Source organism: Silene latifolia, chromosome 2, assembly GCF_048544455.1.
Source record: "Silene latifolia isolate original U9 population chromosome 2, ASM4854445v1, whole genome shotgun sequence".
NCBI lineage: Eukaryota > Viridiplantae > Streptophyta > Magnoliopsida > Caryophyllales > Caryophyllaceae > Silene > Silene latifolia.
In genome coordinates this window covers 39,836,988-39,859,514 of record NC_133527.1, presented here as the reverse complement: position 1 = coordinate 39,859,514, position 22,527 = coordinate 39,836,988, and the positions used below count along the sequence as shown (strand labels likewise).

Here is a 22,527-nt window from a genome sequence, read left to right as displayed (position 1 = left end):
GTATTACTCACCTTCCTATTCAAGTTTCGGATCATGCGCCTATTATCTTTGAAACGAATTTACTTACTTGTAATGGTACAAGACCTTATAGAATTGAGGCCTGGAACCTGGGTTACTAGGAGTGTATTTGTTTGGTACATAACAAATGGTATGTCCCTGTCCCAGGCTCTATTATGGTCAGAATGATACGGATATTATCTAGGGCTAGAAATTGTATGCGTCTTTGGTCTATTTCTAAAAGAAAAGAATGGAATAAGAAATAGAGTGATTTTGATAACACTTTGGAAAGAGGTTTGCATGAAATCGAGACAATGGCTGTCACTCGAACTTTCACTACTGCGTATGCTAGTCAAGTGGAGTTTGCTAAGGTTTCCGCTAAATATTGGAAACAGCGTTCCAAGATTAAATGGAATATAGAGGGAGATACATGCTCCAAATAATTCTTTAATTGGGTTAAGGGTAGAGCCGGTAGGAATTATATTGCTGGGATTAAAATGGATAATGGGGAGTGGAATTTTGACTCCGAGGACATTATGAGATTATTTGTCCATTACTACTCTGGTGTTTTTAAGGAAGGAGTCAATGAAGTCTCATTTGATGAGTACTTCCTTACTGTTAGGAATTTGTTCACTGTCAATAAAGGGTTCATTTCTCCGGATGACAGTGACGCTCTTGGCATCCATTTCACTCCTAAGGAGGTTCGCATGACAATTTTTCAGCTCGGCCCATTAAAATCTCCAGGACCTGATGATATTCCTGCTATTTTCTTCCATAATTGTTGGCACTTCATCAAGCATGATGTTATTGGAACTGCCTTGGCTATCCTGAATGGTAATAGTTCACCAGAATTCCTGAATAAGACTTTCTTAGTTCTTATTCCTAAATCTAGTGCCCCTGAAATGGTTGATAACTTCCGCCCTATTAGTTTGTGTAATGTTATAATGAAAATTATTACAAGGTGTATAACTAATCGATGGAAGAAGTTCATGGGAAAACTAGTGGGCGATTTCCAAAATGTGTTTGTTCCCGGGAGGAATATTGGTGATAATATATTAATTACTAATGAAATTTTACAAAAAATTTCATCATCCAAAATTGGTAGGATGGGTAGAATGGCGTTTAAAGTGGACATGAGCAAAGCGTATGACCGGTTATACTGGAATTTTATTAGAGGTACGTTGGTTTTGATGGGATTCCCCTGCAACTTCATTCAGCTGATTATGAAGTGTATCATGATGGTGTCTTATGAAATATTGGTTAATGGTGTTCCCTCATGGCGTATCCACCCAAGTTGCGGTCTTCGTCAGGGTGATCCACTTTCTCCATATATCTTTGTTCTGTGCACTAAAAATCCCTCTTTAAACATTCTGCGTATGGAGAAGGATGAGCTTATATAAGGAATTAAGATTAGCAGGAAGAGTATCCTTATCTCTCATATGCTCTTTGCTGATGATTCTATGTTTTTTTATTGAAGGTAATTCTAAGAGTTGCGTTAACCTGGACAAAGTTATTCAGGATTACTGTCATGCATCGGGTCAGGTTATTAATGATAATAAATCCTCTATGACTCTAAGCTCGTGCTCTAGTCTTTACTTTGCTCGAAAATGTTTGAAAACCTTCAATATACCGTGTGGCACTAATATGGGTTCCTACTTGGGTATTCCTACTGATGTGAGTCTCTCAGGGTGTAATAAAAGTAGAAGAGAAATTTTTGAGTTTATCATTGACAAGGTTAGGAATTGGTTATCCTCATGGAATTGTGTTCTCCTATCGTGAGCTGGTAGATTGGTTTTGATTTCTTCTGTCATGTCTTCCCTTTCTGTTTACTTTCTATCGGTATTTAAAATACCGATAAGTGTGACAAAAATATTAGATGTTATCTTGTCACATTTCTGGTGGGCAGGTCACAAGAAATCTCCTTCTATTAGTTGGTGTAGTCGTCTTTTCCTAAGCCAACCTAAAGGAAATGGTGGTCTGGGTATTAGACGTATGAAAGAGTTCAACCAAGCTCTCATATTAAATATTGGTTGGAGAATGATCACCCATCCAGATTCTATCCTTAGTAAGTCTATTGGTGCTAAATATGGCCTAAGGTGGCAAGATGGCAAGCTGCTTTTTAATGATGGCAAAAGTAATTCTTCATGGGGATGGAAAGGTATTGTTTGGGGTCTTCAACTCATTAAACCTCTTTTAGCTTGGAACATCTTTCCACTTTCTGACCTTAGTGTTTGGAATACTAAATGGGTCAATGGAAGGGTGCCAAAACCGCTATGTTTAGAGCTTCTTACCGATCCCCCTAATTGTAATACCCCGAATAAAATTAGTTTTAAAATATATGTTATAATAGGACTATTAGAGACTTTATAGACTAAACTCGTATATTTTTCTTTACACACGAAGACGGCTCCATTTAGTAATTTGACTAAGAATATATGAGTCGGACCCGTAATGATTTTTTTTACTATTCCGTAATCCATATTATGTTAGATAACTTTTAGAAAAAAAAAGTAAAAGCATCTAACTCTACATAAGCTACACGTAGGTCTATTAGTGACTCACTCATCAAGGCTAATATCATAGCATCATTTCACCTCATTTGGACGAGGTAATACCGTAATAAGATGGCCACTTCATTTGGATAAGCAACAAGCATAGAAACACAAACAAGGGAAAATAGCTAACGGTGAAGATGAATAATAGGGTAATATTAGTGAGCTAACAAGGTCTCTTGTTCTTAATTAAGGTATGATTTTGGGACCCTTTGTCGATATAAGTAATTATTTACATTTGAAATAAGAGATTAGAAATAATTGGTTATGTTAGTTTTATTGTTAATTTCATTTTATGATTGTTATACTTCTTATATGTTATATTAGTGATCGTCTTATGAATACATGCCTGTGATAAGGTTGTTGTTGTTGTTGTTGTTATATTGTATAATTAGCCAATTGTAGCATTCGAGATACGATTATTGATTTGAGGTTACATTATGTCATAACCTGTGTACACATGAGGGGCGTTGGCCCCAGGGGCGGTAGCTCCAGGAGCGTTGGTTCCATATATATAAATTGAGGGGCGTTGGCTCCAGGAGCGTTGGCTCTATATATAAACTGAGGGGCGTTGGCCCACGGGAAATTATTATTATCTTGTGTACGTACATGGAGGTGGGTCTTAGACCCGGTGGGAGTTTTACTTCATAATGTCTATTCTCTTCAGTAATGGTATGCCGGCATTAGTGTCATATGAATGTATATCCTGTTGACATGAGAGTTAGAAATGAGATAATGTTGGATACTAGCTTGGAATAGTGTATTCTGGTAAGTAATTATTTTGAGGGATATAAAGATGATATTATATTATGAATAAATAATATGACATAAGGCCGGTGGAGGGAACTGGAGTCATACTCAGCCTGTGGTTGGCTGATTCCGTTACTCACACTCTTTTTCAGGTACAAGTATCCGGGAAGGTCAAGCGTGAGGAATTCCATGTAAAAGATAAGACCTATAAGATGTATAGTTTATAATTATAGAGTTTTAGTTTTAGTCTTATAGGTGTATTTATTTTATTATAAGCCTTGTATTCTCCGAAGGGGGAATACGGTGGTGACGCCCTTGTAATTCCGCTGTTGTCTATTGTTTATAAAAAGAGCTATTTTGAGCTGCCTCTCTGCTTTTCGGGGCGTTACACTAATTTGAGTAATTTGAAGATCAAAAATCTTATTAACAACAATAGCTGTTGGGACCGTAGATTCTTTTCTATGTTTTTTGATGAAACCTCTGTGAGAGACATTCTTGCTATTCCGATTCGATGCTCCGAAGGCAGTGATAACTACTTTTGGTCGGCTTCGTCATCCGGAAATTACTCAGTTAAGATTGGCTATCACATTGCACTAAAAAATTCACGGAATACTTCAGCTATTGCGAAGGACCGTTCAAGAGTTCCTGCTGCATATATGGGTGTCTTTCAGAAAATCCTTTGGAACCTACCAAGGCCAAAAAGCCGGATCATTCTTATTTGGAAACTTCTCACTGAATCGTTACCCTGTGGGAAAGGTTTCTTAAAGAGGGGTTTTGATGTCCCCTTTACTTGCGTGCTTTGTGATTCACAAGAAACGGAAACGCCGGCTAATCGTTTCCGTGATTGCTCATTTGCTAGTAGAGTTTGGGCTGGAAGTGTGCTGGGGATTCGGGCTCAATCAGGGAATAATTTGAATCTCTAGTCTTGGGTTTGCAATTGGATTTCTGTTCTAATTAAGGCTGATAATAAACAAGACGCTTGTGTTTCCTTTTTGTGTACTATTTGGACTATCTGGGTGGTAAGGTGCAGAAAGGTATTTGATAATTCTGAATGTTCCCCTATTGGGGCTTTCTTACTATACCAAGATTCTCTTAATTTGGCTCTTTTGGTCGAGGATAGGAAATCGGGGTCCATAACTTTCCAAACACCTTTGGAGGAAGACTTAACTAACCTTAGGAATGAAGTTCTCTTTCCTTTGATTCAGGGTTCTTTGAACTACTCTTCGTCACTTATTTATGTGGATGTTGCGTGGTTCAAAGAGCTTGCTGCTGGTTTGGGTGGGTGTATCATGATTGATAATGAGGTTGTGTCTGAATTCTGTATCAAAGGAAGTGCTGAGAATGCTGAGCAAGCGGAAGCTTTGGCAATTAGAGAGGCCTTGAAGTGGGCACTCTCTCGCAATATCTTTCATGTTACCATTTTCTCTGACTGTTTATAGGTTCTTGCTCAAGTTCTGAAGTATTCTTAACTCAAACATTGGACTAGGAATACGGTTGAAGACATCACTGAATTAGCGGCAAACTTTCGTTGTGTTTCTTTTGCTTATGTTCCTAGAATTTGTAATAAGGTCGCTCATAGGTTAGCTAAGCGTGCTATTAAATTGTAGAACCCTTTAACCCGATTGTCAAAAAAAAAAATTCTACTCTTTCTTTTCTTGTAAAAACAGCGTTAGAGTTGCTACTTAGAGAACAAAGCCATTGGATGTACCATATGTCCATAACCAAGTGATTGATTTTAAATAGGTGAAATGTTACTCTACTAACTCCAAATCCTATATCAAATTGTGTTATTCTGATTAATCCAAGCTACCAATTATCCTCAATAGAAGGGGAAAAAATTTTCATGAAATAGAGAGAATTATAAAGAGATAAAATAGAGAGATAATTAGTTGTTATTCTTCGTGCCTTAAATGCATCTCCACCTTAGCCCAAGCATTCGCTGCTAGCGCCATAGCATGCTTCTTCTTTTGGCTTTTCGTGACAAGAACACTTTTTCCTTCAGGAATACTCTCTTGACTTTTCAGATCACTGAGAGGTTTCCTGACAAATCCAAGGGATTGCATTCCCTTAGATCCTTTGCTGGGACCTATATTCTCCAGATCCATAATCCTTTTCGCTGTCCGGCGCTAATAAGCCGTTATCCATTTAGGATCATTTGGGATAGCTTGAGTTCGAACAAGCTCAAAGTGCAGCATAACAGCAAAACCAAAGCACATGTTCCTTCGTAAATTCTCCATGCATTGAATCAATCGTGCATGACTAGGATCAGCCTCCACAACCTCCTTATAGGATTTGGGCGTAGATCCTTCGTCGACCTTGTTATGTTTCCCCTTCACAACCTCTAAGACTTTGCCTTCACTGGCTAAATCTAGAGCTTGTCCGTTAGCCGGGAGCAATGTGATCTTTCCATTCTGGACCAGTTTTGCTACAAAGGCCCGGAAAGTCTGACACTTGTCTGTGGTGTGAAGCTCAGTCATATGCCTTTTTGCAAATTCCTTTCATCTCCATGCTATCCACTTTTGGAAAGACCAACAAACGCTTATCCACCAAATGATCAAACAAATGTTGCGCTCTCTCCTCCTGTCAATCACAATTTGGAATTGTTAGCGTTGAATGCACATCAAACATATTACATTTGAACTTCAGTACTGAAAACGGATCATCATCCGTCTTAACAATATCACCGCTTGAAAACAAAATTTGACCATTATCAATCAAATCCTGCAAAATATTTCTGAACACAAAATAATTATCTGTAGCAAGAGATCTAGCGTTATACCATAAACAAAAAAATTTTCCTTTAAGCCCCTGCGCTGAAGGAATCTTATGATTTCCTTTGATTTTAATAATATTATTCACGTGTAAGTGCCTAAAAATTTCTTCTCCTTTGGTTATATCAAAGGTGTAGGGACGTTTTTTAGTATTTTTCATATCCCTACTAGTATAAATTTCTTTATTTTCTAATGGCGCACATTGAAAAGGAGGCTCTTTTGGGATTTCTGCTAAATTAGCTTCACATAATTCATCCTCTACTTCAATGGTAACACAATTGAATGCTCTATGTTGTTGTTGACTTTCTTCACTCAACACCTGCTCATATTTATTAACTGATTCTGTTAGCTCAATAAAATTTCTAAAAATGATATCATTGAAGTGCTTCCTAAAAGGAATTACAAGACCATCTTGAGCAATTAGTTTGAATTCTCCCTCTGGTAAATTCAAATCGCATCGAATTTTAGCATTTTTAAATCTAGTTAAATATTCATCAACAGGTTTTCCTGTCCTTTTTTGTATCCTCGTTAGATGACTTATAGTTATCCCAGGATCAATTCTAGTGAAATGATTATGGAATTGATTCTTCATCGCCTCCCAATCAGGGATGGAATTCAGCGCTAGATGAACATACCAACTAAATGTTGTCTTAGTTAATGAACTAGGAAATAATCTTAATATCAAATAGTCATTTTCTGCAGCCTCTCTATATTGGCTAGTAAATCGAGTTAAATGTTCCATGGTGGAGACTTCCCCATCTCCAGAAAATAAATTAAAATCAGGAATCTTATATCATGGAGGATATGGATATTGTCTATCCACCCACTCAGGATACGGTTTCTCATGACGAATCCTTTAATTCCTTCGATTCCTGGCATTCATATAATTTTCTATCATATGTTCAACCTGCGCCATAAATGGCATCGGATTAGCACCATAGGCTTGTCCTTGATGAGGAAATTGATCAGGGGAATATTGATAGAGTGGGTTCCCTCCAAATCTGGCATAGGGGTACGGCCCGTCTGGCTAAGATTTTGCCCATAGAAACAGGGATCATTCTGTCCAACACCATTACCAACATGCGCCTAATATCTGAAATCTTGAGGCTTTGAGGTCCACCTATTGCCAGTCCAATCACACATAAACGGTGGAGGTTGGGCGCAGTTATCCCTTGGTGGATACTCTAATTGTAACACCCCCATACTCCGAGTGCCTTACCAGGACCACTCAGGTATGAAGACATCACCATCTCGGTCGCCCGAGGTATGATAATCAAATAGACAAAACAGAAACAACATTTATTGTAAATAGTTAAATGAATCAATACAATCCTCGAAACCAAACTGAAAGTACAATACATTATTCCAAACTATTTGTTCTCAACTGAAACGTAAATAAATGCTAAACTACAGCGGAAGACTCTATCGTCATGTCGTGGCCATCCCAGCTATCCCAGTACTCATCTCTATACCTGCTCAATATCTGCTCACCATCCCCGAATGGATCACCGCAGGTTTTACAAAACAACACCGGGTCGTACTAATCACACAATCAATATAAACGGCAATAACAAGACAACATACAAACAACTATCACACACACACACACCACCAACTCCCATCATCTCAATCTTGACCGTCCACTTTGGACCCGCCACCCGATGGGGGACCGCAGGCCGTTCCCACCTAAGCCCCGCTCATCGTACGAGCGATAACCCTGTCCATTAATGTGCACATCCCCTTTCGTGGCGGGTTCCACGAAGGGCGAAACTAGGGCGTGAGATCACTCCTGCAAGTGACCCCACTCGGTAGAAACGCATCTCGAGAGCCATAGAAACCAATCACAAACACAATCACAATCACAATCACAATCACAATCATCGTATCACACAACTAACTACAAAGACATCACCAATATCCCATTATGGGACTAATACGAGTAGGAAATCCTACCGAAAGCACAACACGCAGACGGTATCTACAAATTGTATCAAAACGGCTCCTCTACGAATTCTCCTCCTACCAAACAACACATAGATGCTACCATTCAATTACTACTCATAAAAACCCCCAATTCCTAAATTAGGGTTTCATCAATCTTAACAAAACATTATATAAATTATATTAAAAGCTTACCCTCGACGCAAGGAATCCAACGACGCGAACTACGATACAAACCGACCGTCGAACTCCGGAATTGTCAAGAACGCGATTAGGAAGAAGACTAGTTGCTTTCTCTCTTAAACAGGTTTTAGGTTTTGTAAAAGTGATTTAGAACAATGACGAATATGTTTAAATACCTTAATCGCATAATTAACAAAACCCGAGAAAACTCCCCGTAAAACCCGGACACTCGATCGAGTACCCAAGGTACTCGATCGAGTACCCCCTACTCGATCGAGTGCCCCAAACTACTCGATCGAGTACCCAACAGTCGAAAACTGTTTTATTCCGCAACTTGCCCTTACTCGACAGAGTAAGGGCTACTCGATAGAGTACCCCAAGACATATAAATACGGAGTATTACAGTCTTCCCTCCTTAAAAGGAACTTCGTCCCCGAAGTTCAACCCATACATAAAAAACAACCATACTGACTCGACCAAGACACAACAACTTAGCTAAGGACTCAAGAACTCGACCGAACATAGAACATGAACTCTTAACCCCCACTCTACCAACTATGTTTACTTCCACAACATGATCACTATATCGTATCTACCACATATATATATTTCTCACGACACCAACTCCATACATAATCAATTACCATCCTCTAATGCTGCTAGCTCCATAATATCATCAACTATCAAATCTAAAATCAAGACACTCATAGACATCAAACGGAATGTTACATTCTACCACCCTTAAAAGGAACTTCGTCCTCGAAGTTTACTCACACTCATAAACATCCTCGTTCAACTGCCAAGACTATCGAACTCATAACCATCATCATCCAACTGTCAACACTATCCAAGTATTCTCACACTCCTAAACATCGAACTACTACCAGTCCGGTCATGACCTTTAACAAAATTAACCACAACACGAATCAACCTTTTATTCGACATCAAGACTCAAACTTCCAAATATATTACCATATGCACACCCATCAAAATCTCTTTTATCACATCCTACTCCTCTTAAGATAAATGTTACGTCCTCGTAACTCACTAATACTAAATCCTAGATACATCTCATTACCCTCTTTACCACCACATGTGCGAGACAACCGTTTATAAACCAAACACTCACCATGCATATATCTAAGGCTCTCTTACTTAAACAATTCTCATACTTTAATTCACTCATCAAACCACCTAACTTATACCTCAAAATCTTTAGCTTAACCCAAAACTTCAACTCTTCCACATTACCGCAACACGACATACCTCTCTATATAAACTATATAAAACTCCCATTGCCAAAAGCATAACTCACGATCCACACTTGTTACGTACACTCACACTAGATCCTCAAGTTCTTTCTTCCATTACCGCAAAACTCATACATAACTCAACATGGCACTAATTCCCCAACATCTTGCACTCACTGTCTTCAATAAAGGATTATGAACCACCTGCATCTTTCGGATCATTACCACACATGTTCTACGACTCACTTGCCATTACCATGTCTACTGAAACCTTAACTAGAACAGGATCAAAATTACTGTAACAACCTCTCACAACCGTGTCCCATCAATAGAACATCACTATACCATGACAACAACGAAAACATTTTCAACTCTATTTCATATCATACTCTACCTCATTCTTAACTTAACCTGGTAAAGAAAACATCAATAAGCAAGACAACTGTCTATCTGCACAAACTGAAACTCGCAGGGGGCAACATCAAACAAAGCAACAATCTATGTATAACTGGTATGTACTTTCGAAACTCGAATCATAATCATCCCGCCTACTCCACCACAACCGGTGACGGCATCACAACACCGCCACCAACAGCCACACCGTAGTGCGAAAATACCCGCATCACAACACTATGTACCGTGCCCGGATCACCACCCGAGGCATCACAACCACATACACCGATAGACATCACAACTGCATACAATTCCCATAAACACTGACTCAGCATAACTTTTCAGACAAGAAAAACTTACTCAAATCCACTTATTAATTCACCACGCAACATATGATATGGATAAACAGATAAGCATCTCATGAACATCATCTCTACCATTTCACGGAATACACGCGTGTTATTAATACACACAAAATTATAACTAGCCATGTTAAATTAATCAAATTATTACCCTTTTGGATATCATTCAATTAGTATACCGTACCCAACATAAATTACAAAACAATCATATAACAACTTTATAATTATCACACCATACCACTTCTTGTGAGGTCCGAACCTCACACAAACATTTATATATAACATAGACCCATAATCACATCCAACCAATCAATCCCGATCACGTAAGTTACCACTCAACCAAGGTTACATCACACCCGAGCTTAACTCGCATGCCCCTCATCACATTCTTCCATTCGCATGCCCAACACCTTCTGCCATACATAACCATATAGCTAACACTCACTATGAGAAACCGCCTCCCAAGACTATGTCTTATACTTCCTCACAACCATACTTATCAATTCAGTCTCTACAAAATCAGCCTCTTTAGAATTACCATCTCTCTAACATACCGTCACTCTTAACCATTAGTCAAAAACCATAACACTACCACTATCCGGACATTGAACCCTTTTCACTCATCTCTAAACATCACGATTTCTTTCCTATCTTTGGTTAACATCCCAAACAACGAACAACAAACCCATCAACAAAATTACCTCAACATTATTCCCAATACTATCTTATTTGTATTGTCATCTAACTCTCCACCAAAATCTCATATCATGCAGGTATTCTACCAACTTCTTGCTTTCCTTAATTCCTCAAAACTCAAAACTAATCATGTTGTTCTGGAACTTCTATATAACTATAAACTCAAATCCTCATGATAGTATCATACATCTCGACGATTCCTTACTTTTATATCACATAACCTCGGTGGACATTTCCTTAGTTTTATTCCCCTCATTCTTTTCTTTTGCCCTTGACAAAATCCCTTATTAACTCAACTCTTCATTATTTCTATCTAACTCTCTAGTGCTCCGGTTACCTTCTCATTGTTCAAGAACTCACATCTCATTATTTTATATCGATATCATCTCCCTCTTCCTTACCATAGATATCCTCTTATTATGCTATCACTCACCCTTGCCACTAATTTATCCATAAAATCAACGTTCACTGTTCAAACAATTGCATCTCCTTTGTACCTCTCTAGAAATCCAAATTTATTTCATACCATTAATTGCCCAAGGAAGTCACACATTAGTTTCACCTCTTAATGAACCAAATCTCCCAATCTCACTCACTATCTGCAAATCTACGTCGCGACATGCCTCCATTAAGTTCGCTATATACCACTATTTCCAAACGACCTTTCATTACATATGTTCTTACTCAACACTATTTCTAACCATCTCCCTCCATAATTTATTATACATCTCAGGTTGCTACTATCCACATCCTTTCTTTCACTCTTTTCATTCTCACGTTCCTTAAACTTACATCATGCCTTGCTCACATTCACTTACATTTTCATTACTCAACATACAATCATGTCACTCATCTCGTCTCACACAACATGCTCTATGCCTCAATTAAGTCTTACCAATCCCAACACATATAAATCATGTCCTCCCCACCGAACTCATACTCATCATAGGTGCCACTCTTTACACCACAAAATTGGGTAACTTACGCGTCAAGACCAACATACATGTAAAACGATGCATAAAGAAGCAAAATGACGCCTTTGAATTAAACATAATATGCAACGAAGTCAAAAGATAAGCATATGACCCAAAACAGGGGTCACTAGATCGAGTACAGGCCACTCGATCGAGTAAGTGACTTACTCGGTCGAGTAGGTGAAGATCAGAAGCACGTAAACAAATTACCAGGGCTACTCGATCGAGTACCTAAGGCTACTCAATCGAGTACCCCCATACTCGATCGAGTATCCTAGTTACTCGATCGAGTACCCCAATTCTCAGCACTGTCCAGTTTTCGTAAAACAGTCATAACTCACTCATTACTTGGTCATTTTGGGCGTGTGACCTATCGTTAGAATCGTAAAAGGACAAGCTATCACCTCCAATTGGAATCACATCAAAATCATTTATGCACCTCAAGTTATAACAGTTTAAAGACAACTTCTTTATCATCGAAAAACACAACTATTGATTTTTACTTCCCAAACGACTTAAACAACAACAAGGTAGACAAAACGACCCAGTACTCATAAAACCAATATTGCTAATCTCATGTTACCATCTTCAAAAATCAAGCAACATCATCCATCATGCACATATATTATTCAACTTACCAATCACATATTACCCACATGTTATCTCACATCTCCCAACATACTAAGCAACATTATAAACGCAACATGTGATATAACTAAGCATGAAATTTTATCAAGCTTTTCATATAATCAACGAAACAGTGACGTCATATTATCAAATGCCACATAGTAATCATCCAACATGCTTTTCTATTCCAACAACAATTCTATATATCTCATCAATCTTTCAATTCAGATCCCCCATCCTCCACATACATGCATCCATCAATTCATACAACATACTACAACATAGATACACACAGCACACAATCAGCACATAACGATCCCGACACATATCCCATGGTGACCGGTTCAAAATTGTAGGGCGAGTTCGCGACTTTAGGACGTCTCCCAAGTCTTTGCATTAGCTCCTACAACCTTTACCCCGGGTTCATTTTAATTTGACTCCTATATTCATTAGGTTCATTGGTTACAGGTTTCAGGATCGTCGCTCTGATACCATTTGTAACACCCCCATACTCCGAGTGCCTTACCAGGACCACTCAGGTATGAAGACATCACCATCTCGGTCGCCCAAGGTATGATAATCAAATAGACAAAACAGAAACAACATTTATTGTAAATAGTTAAATGCATCAATACAATCCTCGAAACCAAACTGAAAGTACAATACATTATTCCAAACTATCTGTTCTCAACTGAAACGTAAATAAATGCTAAACTACAGCGGAAGACTCTATCGTCATGTCGTGGCCATCCCAGCTATCCCAGTACTCATCTCTATACCTGCTCAATATCTGCTCACCATCCCTGAATGGATCACCGCAGGTTTTACAAAACAACACCGGGGTCAGTACTAATCACACAATCAATATAAACGGCAATAACAAGACAACATACAGCTGAACTATCACACACACACACACCACCAACTCCCATCATCTCAATACTTGACCGTCCACTTTGGACCCGCCACCCGATGGGGGACCGCAGCCGTTCCCACCTAAGCCCCGCTCATCGTACGAGCGATAACCCTGTCCATTAATGTGCACATCCCCTTTCATGGCGGGTTCCACGAAGGGCGAAACTAGGGCGTGAGATCACTCCCGCAAGTGACCCCACTCAGCCGAGAACGCATTTCGAGAGCCATAGAAACCAATCACAAACACAATCACAATCACAATCACAATCACAATCACAATCACAATCACAATCACAATCACAATCACAATCACAATCATCGTATCACACAACTAACTACAGCACATCACCAATATCCCATTATGGGACTAATACTGAGTAGGAAATCCTACCTGGAAAGCACAACACGCAGACGGTATCTACAGCTGTATCAAAACGGCTCCTCTACGAATTCTCCTCCTACCATACAACACATAGATGCTACCATTCAATTACTACTCATAAAAATCCCCAATTCCTAAATTAGGGTTTCATCAATCTTAACAAAACATTATATAAATTATATTAAAAGCTTACCCTCGACGCAAGGAATCCAACGACGCGAACTACGATACAAACTGACCGTCTGAACTCCGGGAATTGTCAAGAACGCGATTAGGAAGAAGACTAGTTGCTTTCTCTCTTAAACAGGTTTTAGGTTTTGTAAAAAGTGATTTAGAACAATTACGAATATGTTTAAATACCTTAATCGCGTAATTAACAAAACCCGAGAAAACTCCCCGTAAAACCGGACACTCGATCGAGTACCCAAGGTACTCGATCGAGTACCCCCCTACTCGATCGAGTGCCCCAGCTACTCGATCGAGTACCCAACAGGTCAGAAACTGTTTTATTCCGCAACTTGCCCTTACTCGACAGAGTAAGGGCTACTCGATAGAGTACCCCAAGACATATAAATACGGAGTATTACACTAATGGAGGTTCAAGCCCCCCATTCCCTACTAACGGTTGTGCGCTGGGTGTAGGAAACCCACCTTGACCGAGTACCATTTTAATCAACACCTCACTCAACAGGCACACGACGTTGACGCCCATATACATTTTGGTTATTGCCTAAATGTCTTGTTGATTCACCATATTCAAACATCCGGTTTCTGACGCCAGATGGTCCGTATGGTGCCTCATATACTCTTGAATGAGTAGATAAAGGATTTCGTTATCTAGGCTCAATACAACTAATGTTAATGGTTCTAGGATCGCCCCTAATATGTTCTCCTTTGTTAATTCGAGCGTTCATATCTTGGAATCCATCATCCTATAATCTACATAACCGCTCATTCAAGCTATTATGTTTATCTATCAATGGCTCTAATTGGCTAATAACCTCTTGGGCGATATCACGTGATAAAGCCCTTTGAGTAGCAGTTAAAAGACTTTTCATCTCCTGTAACATCCTTACTAATTCCCTTGACTTTCAGCAATTGATCTCACAATATTTGTGAAAACTCTAACATTTTCTTGAGTTAGGAGCCGGTAATGTTCATGAAAATCATTTCTCATAGCTTCCCTAACCTCGATCAATACATTGTTAAAAGATTCTAAATATTTCTTATGAAGTTTGCGTAGATAACGCTTATTTGCATCATCTATGTCATCTGTTATGCTTCTAGCGTGATCAGATTCTTCATGTCCATTACGAAATTCATCAGTAGGAGTAGACCTAGAACAAGGACGTTCCAAGTTCCTTTCATGGGTAGTATCCAATGAATCATTGCTAGATACTTTGCGTAAAAATGTTCTTTCAGTATCGACATTTTGCCTTTTACTTTGATCGTCCGCTTTCCTCATTCTAGATTTAGATCTAGTTGAGTACATTTCCCACTGTAATATGAGATTTAATATATTAGAAGGATCAATTATCTTAACCCTCCCACTGTGTTCAAAAAAAACTTGTTTGTGTGAAAACAAGACCTTAGGGTACCTTGGAGGTCGTAACTACCCTCCTACACTTTACGATCCACCCTTTAATGCAAGGGTTTGAGTCACGATTGTAGATGTGTAATCTAATAAATAGCGCTAAATTACTTATGATAATTTAGCGCTCAACAATAAATGATACAATTCTCAAACTTAAACACAGGAATTTCCAATGATACTTATATATCAAGAAGAATCCAATAACACAACATCAACTAGAGTCTTCACAAGAGTACTTGGGGATGCTAAATTACAAGTTAAGGGATAGATGGTTGATTACCTCCATGATCGGATGGGCTCGCCGTGCTACTTCTTCTGCTAATGCTAATATAAGCTACGCCTAAAAGACTAATCTAAAGATAGACTAAGTTGTAGTTGTTGTTGTTGTTTGAGTTGTTCTTTTCTTGAATGAAATGACTCCTTATATATAGGCCTCACCCGGCTCTCTGTAAACTACTTCTTAGTGGGAAGGCGGTTGATAAACCGCCGAGTCTTCTTGAAGCTTCATCTGGGCGCTTATCATGCCCCATAGCTCAGCGTTCCTCCTTTTGAATTTCTTTCACCCCGCTTGTCTTCAACTTGGATTAACACAGTTTAGGCCCAATAAATTTATTCCTTAGTTTTCAGGCCCACACACCCTTAAAATAATAAATTAAGTACCTTACCTAACTTAGGCGCCAACAGTCTCATTTTTTAATCATAATTGACTTTTGATTGAAAAAATGTTATTAATGATTTAACATTTACTAAAAAAATATAGGTGATTTTATTGACAAATTCCTATGATTTTGTTTATGAGGATAAAATGCTCATTTTATACGTATGTGAGTTTCTCTACGATGAAAAGTTTAAGTTGATATGTTTTAGAGTACAAAATTAGGAAGTTTAATATGAATTGAATGAAATATACTTCCTCCATCCTGGTTATGTGTTTACCTATTCCATTTAGTATCTATGTCAATTGTTAACCTTTATATTTTAGGAACGCTTTTGATGGACAATTTGATCATCCAAAATTAATTTGGTCCACTTGTCATTTAGTAATTGGCTCCCTCCTTTTTCCTTAATCTTTGTGACAAAACTAAAAAATAAATGACCGGGAATCCAGGATGAATGGAGCAACGTTCTACAAGTTATGAAACTGGTAAGAGACTATGAAGGCCTGAAAGCTAGTACGTGAATGGTGATGTGTCCTAATGGTCACTATTGAACCAGCAGAAACTGATTTATTTTGTACGAGGTTGCTTTTGTGCACATACTCTATTTGATATTTCCTCATGAACTGATGTGAACCTCATAATCTTGATATTTTTTTTATTAGGTAAGGAAATTAGATTAATACTTTGGGATAGGACCAACCTATCTCATCCTTTCGGATGAGTGAGGTAAGTTGAAGTCACCGACTTTCAGATCACCTCGAAAGAGTTGGACAAGAATGTCCAATAGAAGTCATAAAGTCAGCAACCTTGTTGGTTTCACGAAAGTAATGTTTAATTATCACTTCATCGAAACAATGAAGGTCTAATTTCACATATTTGATAATACTAGAGATTTCCCAAGGGATTTGCAAAGTACTACGGTTTGAGTTAATAACACATAAACTATCACCCTCCACAATTAGCTTTGACATTCCTAGGGATTTAGCTGTCGAGATGCCTTCTTTTAAAGCGAGAGCTTCCGCAACAAGAATACTATTGGATCCGCACTTTTTTGCTCCCAATAAAATGACGTTACCATTATGATCTCTTATTAAATATCCTAAAGTAGCTTTATTACCTTCTAATCTCGATCTGTCAAAATTTAGTTTTAGGAAAACGTTTCTAGGTTTCTCCCACCCGATTTCTATCTTACTAAAATTGATTCTAATTAACTTGTCTTTTTCGGGATTATTTAAATCCTTATATCTAGTCTCATTCCAAATCTAAGGCTCTGTTTGGCAAAACTACCTGAAAAGGTAGCTGAAACCTGAAAAGGTAGCTGAAAACTGAAAAGCTAACTGAAACTTGAAAAGGTAACTGATAAGGTAGCTGAAAATTAGGAGCTTATAAGGTAACTGATTATATAAAAATGTGTTTGGCAAACTAGCTGAAAAGGTAGCTGATTTTGCTAAAATGACGTAAAAGGATATGAAAATTATTTAATATTATAGAATAAAGGGGTAAAAAATGGAAAATAAGTCATTTCAGGTACCTGATTTCTCAAATGCTACCTGAGGTAGCATTTCATTTCAGGTACCTTATTTGACCAAATAAGTTACTTGCCAAACACTTGCAAAAAAATCAGGTAGCTGAAATTTTGGTCAAATAAGCTACTTTGGTCAAATAAGCTACCTGAAGTGTCGTGCCAAACGAAGCCTAATGTTATTTCTTTATTTTTATGTTGTTTGGAGTTGCATGTAGACCTGGCAAAACGGGTCAACGGGTCGAGTTTGGGTCGGGTCAATTGGTTCGGGTCAGTTCGGATTTCTCATTAATTTCGGGTTCACTCGAGTCGGGACGGGTCATTTCGGGTTTCGGGTTTGTTGGTCGGGTCAGTTCCGGGTCAAGCGGGTTGGGTTGTTTCGGGTCAATGAATAACAGAGAAATTGCCATTTCAAGTCTTTTTGGTTCAATTAGAGTTATATTTTGTCGGGTCATTTTCGGGTTTAGTGGTTATCGGGTCATTTTCGGGTCAGGTCAGTTCGGGTCAAGAAAGCTCGGGTCATGTTCGGGTCGGGTCGGGTCGGGTCAATTCGGGTTTTCGGGTCACATTCGTGTGATGTAGTTCGGGCCTCGGGTCGGGTCAATCGAATCGGGTTGCTTTTACCAGGTCTAGTTCCATGGTGCTTATGTCTTCATCCTTTTAGATATTTATTATTGAATCTACTACAACTCAAAATGAGATTGGTTCATTTCCATGTCTTTGAGCCATGGTGGTTTGAACTTTGAAGTCTCTGTATTCTTAGAGGATGGTATTCACTCATATACTTCTTACGTCTTAATTATTTATTTACATTTTATTAAGAGAATTCTCATAGAAGGGGGCTGATTTATATCGACGACGTTTTTCAAAAAAAAAAGACGATAACTGCCCTTCCACTTTCTCTCTCTAAAACCATTTCCTCTCAAATTCAACTAAATTAAAAAAAAAACCCAACAACAACAATTAACAACATGACGGATCCCGAATCATCGGTACGTAAACAACTTAATCGCTTCATTATTTGCTTAATTTTCAATTTTTTTGTGCATCGTTAATTCTATTCGATAGTTGATTTACTTCACGTATTAACTTAGTAGTAGCGAAATTGTGATTTTTCTGCGTAAACCCATGGACCAAAGATGGAAACCAACGTTCTGCCCATGGTCTAAATGTTGGAAATGCACGTTCACCATGGTCCAAACAATGGAAATCAACGTTCACCATGGACCAAACAATGGATTTCCACGTTTGCCATGGTCCAAACGTTGGATTTCCACGTTTGCCATGGTCCAAACGTTGGAATCCATTGTTTGGCCATGGTTGAACGTTGGAAATCAATGTTTCGCCATGGTTGAACGTTAAGTTTCATTGTTTGGCCATGGTTGAACGTTGGTTTTCCTTGTTTGGCCATGGTCGATTGTTGAGTCTCCTGTTTTAGCCATGAATTACTCGTTTTATCTTGTTTTTCTTTCGTTTTACGCAATTTATTTAGGTTATGAATGTTTTTTATTGTCTTACTATAGTCCTTATTGCTTGTAACAGGATTCGTGGGAGACTTTTGGCGAGAATTCAATTGATTACAAACCGTTGTTCGAGACTACTATAGATTTCGAAACGCGTGACGTTGCTTTTAATTGGGCTAATAAAGTCACATTCGAGAATGGGTTTGCTTTGGTTAAAGCAAATAACGGAGCTAAAAACTGAAAAAAGAACGGGTTATTGGCAAGTTATTTTTTAGGTAAAAGACATGGGTTACCAAAACGATCGGATGATCTTGAAAAACCAAGGAGGTCGCAGAAGTGTTCATTCAAGTTTCATATTCGTGTCGTTCAAAATTTCGTGTCTAAAAATGATCAAGTGACGATAGTGTGGAACATTGTAACCTCCGAGGGTGGTGGACTACACAGCCACAATGTAGCCGTTTATAAGGACGGGGATCGGCACTTTGCGGGATTGGACGCGGAAGAGAAGGCATATGTTAGGCAACAAACAATGGCTGTGGTTCTACCGAGGGATATTAAAAATGGTCTTCATTTGAAAACCCCTGAAAAACCTCAACCGTCAAGCACCCAACTATATAATGAAACAAGGAAAATGAGAAAAGAAGTTAGGGGTGAAAGAAACACCGCTCAGCAAATGTTGGCTCTAGCGGTAGAAGCAAAATACGTCCATTGGCACGAGATTAATTCCGAGTCAAAAGAGTTGACTCACCTTTTCATGGCATATCCTGATTCTGTGAAGTTATTCCGAGCTTATCCATACGTGGTTATCATGGATTCGACTTATAAAACCAACACTTACCAGAATCCACTCATTGAGATGGTTGGTGTCACACCCACGGGATCGTCCTTCTTAATTGCATGTTCGATGATTCCTACCGAGTCTGAGGAGAATTACAAGTGGCTGTTGAAGAAGTTAGCTGACATTTTAGATGTCACCGGAGCGTCCCCTTCTGTTTTTGTCACCGACCGGGAATTAGGTTTGATCAACGCTCTTGGGGCAGTATTTCCTGGGGTTGATCATTTGTTGTGTCGATGGCATGTGAACAAAGCCATCAATGCAAAAGCCTTGATATTCTACCGTACTGAGGGTATGAAGCCACATATCATCACAAATCCAGAAGACGGTTGGAATAAGGTGATCAATGGAGTTATCGAGGAAGCGTTTCAGCATGCTTGGGTGTGTTTCAGTCGTAAGTGGAGATGTATGTCCGATTATATACAGAGAGCTTGGGGTGAACACGCAGGCAAGTTCGTTTTATGCTATACAAACGAGGTCTTCCATCTTGGTAACACTGCAACTTCCCGTGTTGAGTCAGCACATTCTCTATTGAAGGCTTGGTTGAAATCTAGTCATCTCATACTTGATACCATGTGGTCCCGTATCCACGGCATGCTAGAAGGTCAACACTCCAAGATTAAGAAAGAACTCGAAGATGAAATGGGTAAACCAAGGATAACATCCCGTACTTTCTCCTTATTGCAAGGGAACGTGTCTACTAAGGCCATAGAGTTAATGGAGAAAGAACTTTTGAGAGGCCTTGGATTGGGTATCGGGTTGGTGGATGGATGCCGACACGTGCTACGAACGACTCATGGATTACCTTGTGCATGCAATTTGGTATCTTTGCACAAAAGAGGTAGGAGGGTCCATCTCGAGGATATTCGTGTCTTTTGGAAGACATTGGTGTATGATATTCCTCAACAAATGCCGAAAAATAATGGTGATTTGTTTGAGGAATTAGTTGACGGTGTGAGAAACAGTGACCCGGTTAAACTAAGGGCAGTCATAGACTTGTTGCGTGATTTCTCCCACCCTGAGGACCAAGAGATTTTGCCACCCGCTATTAATGAGCAACTGAAAGGCCGTCCGAGAGGTTCTACAACTGTAAACAAGTCGGGTATCGAGCATGCAGAAAGGAAGTTCGGGACACCAAGTACTCACGGTTCAACAAATGCAGATCAACCACAACAAAGACTTGGTGATTTCGAATCAGGACCTCCCGGTGCTTCTTTGGGAAGGAACTTTACCATTGGCCTTATATCATCATGGGCCAAACGGTAGGTTGTTCCTGAGGTTCTGTGGGGCCACTTCGATGGTTGGGTGGATGTTGGAGATGACGGTCATTGTGGGTTCCGAGTAGTATCTCACGCCCAGCGGGGCCAAGAGACAGATTATATAGTTATACGGGAATGGTGTTCAAGGGAGATGAGGAGCGGTGATATATACATAGAGTTGTTTGGAGTTTATCGATCACCAACCACCAGTGTGACAGGGTTTGAGGAAGCACTTGGACGAGTTAAGTTTTTTGAGCAGATTAGTTGTGGGCCGGACCATTGGATGTGTAGTGACAATTTGCTAGTTTTTGCAACGCTTTTCAAATGGACGATATGTGTGATTGGTCATACACGAGAGGAAGACGGGAAGAATGTTTGGGAAGGAAGTTGCAACACTATCATGCCTTTGAAGACCCGAACGGAAGGCCGACTACCGTATGGTATTTTGTGGATTGTCCTACACCATAGCCATTGGATGCAGTTGCATTCTAGAGGCCCCCTGAGAGTCTGCCTATGCCGCCACTTGAGCCAGCTTGGTTGACCTACCGAGATGCTAGTGTTGCTCACCTAGATACTTTGTACCAACAGAACATTGAGAATTGGCAAGCATTCATGAGAGAGACCCCGAGAAGACGGCGTAGAAGCCAAAATTTTGATAGTGCGACAGTTATCTCAATTAATAGTTCTTCGTATTGAAAAAATTATTAAGTTCACTTGTGTAATATATTTCTGGAAAACCATACAAACGCATAACAATCATGTTACTAATTCTGAAATTTCGGGAATTCATAACATCTGATACAAATTTGGAAATTTTTGCAAATACTCACTACTTCATAACAATGGCTAACATAAGGAAAACAAACAAATACAAGATACACTTTAAATAAAACTTCATCATCCTTGACAAACCCGAAATCTCCTCTTTTAAACCTATCACTTGCTCTTTCATAACATTTCCACTTGATGCATCATCAGCTTCATCTTGACATGCTATCTTCAACTTTTTTGTTATTGTCAAATGATCTTCAATCAACCACGTCACAAAATTATTGCAATCTAAACACTTAAAATACGCTTTCATTGGATTATTAATTGACCCGGATATCTTGATGATAGCGTTTTTGCCACAACTATTGCAACATTGATTCTAATAATTAAGACCTTCAATTGGGTGGTTTCTCCACATTGAGGATGATGTCGACATAAGTAGAGAGATGAAGAAGAAAATAGAAGTGAAAAATAGAAGAAGATGAAGATGAGTGAAAAATAGAAGAAGATGAATATGTTAATATAGTTGAGATTTAGGACAAAATGGAGGGAATATAACCGTTATAATTCAAAAATAACCGTTATAATTCAAAAATAACCGTTATAATTCAAAAAGACCGTTATAATTCAA

The 22,527-nt window shown here is 38.9% G+C and overlaps 2 protein-coding genes across 2 annotated transcripts; one reads left to right on the top strand and one right to left on the bottom strand.

The window, feature by feature from the left end:
* The first annotated feature begins 494 nt into the window (after positions 1-494).
* Positions 495-4,738, top strand: LOC141640025 (uncharacterized). Its single transcript, XM_074448989.1, has 6 exons — positions 495-1,371; positions 1,475-1,759; positions 1,904-2,256; positions 3,452-3,513; positions 3,751-4,177; positions 4,259-4,738. The coding sequence occupies exons 1-6, from the start codon at positions 495-497 to the stop codon at positions 4,736-4,738; spliced, it is 2,484 nt and encodes an 827-aa protein (XP_074305090.1).
* Positions 4,739-5,882: 1,144 nt separating this feature from the next.
* On the bottom strand, positions 5,883-6,812 carry LOC141640016 (uncharacterized). The gene has a single exon (XM_074448981.1). It carries the CDS (start codon positions 6,810-6,812, stop codon positions 5,883-5,885), a length of 930 nt encoding a protein of 309 aa, XP_074305082.1.
* Positions 6,813-22,527: the final 15,715 nt, after the last annotated feature.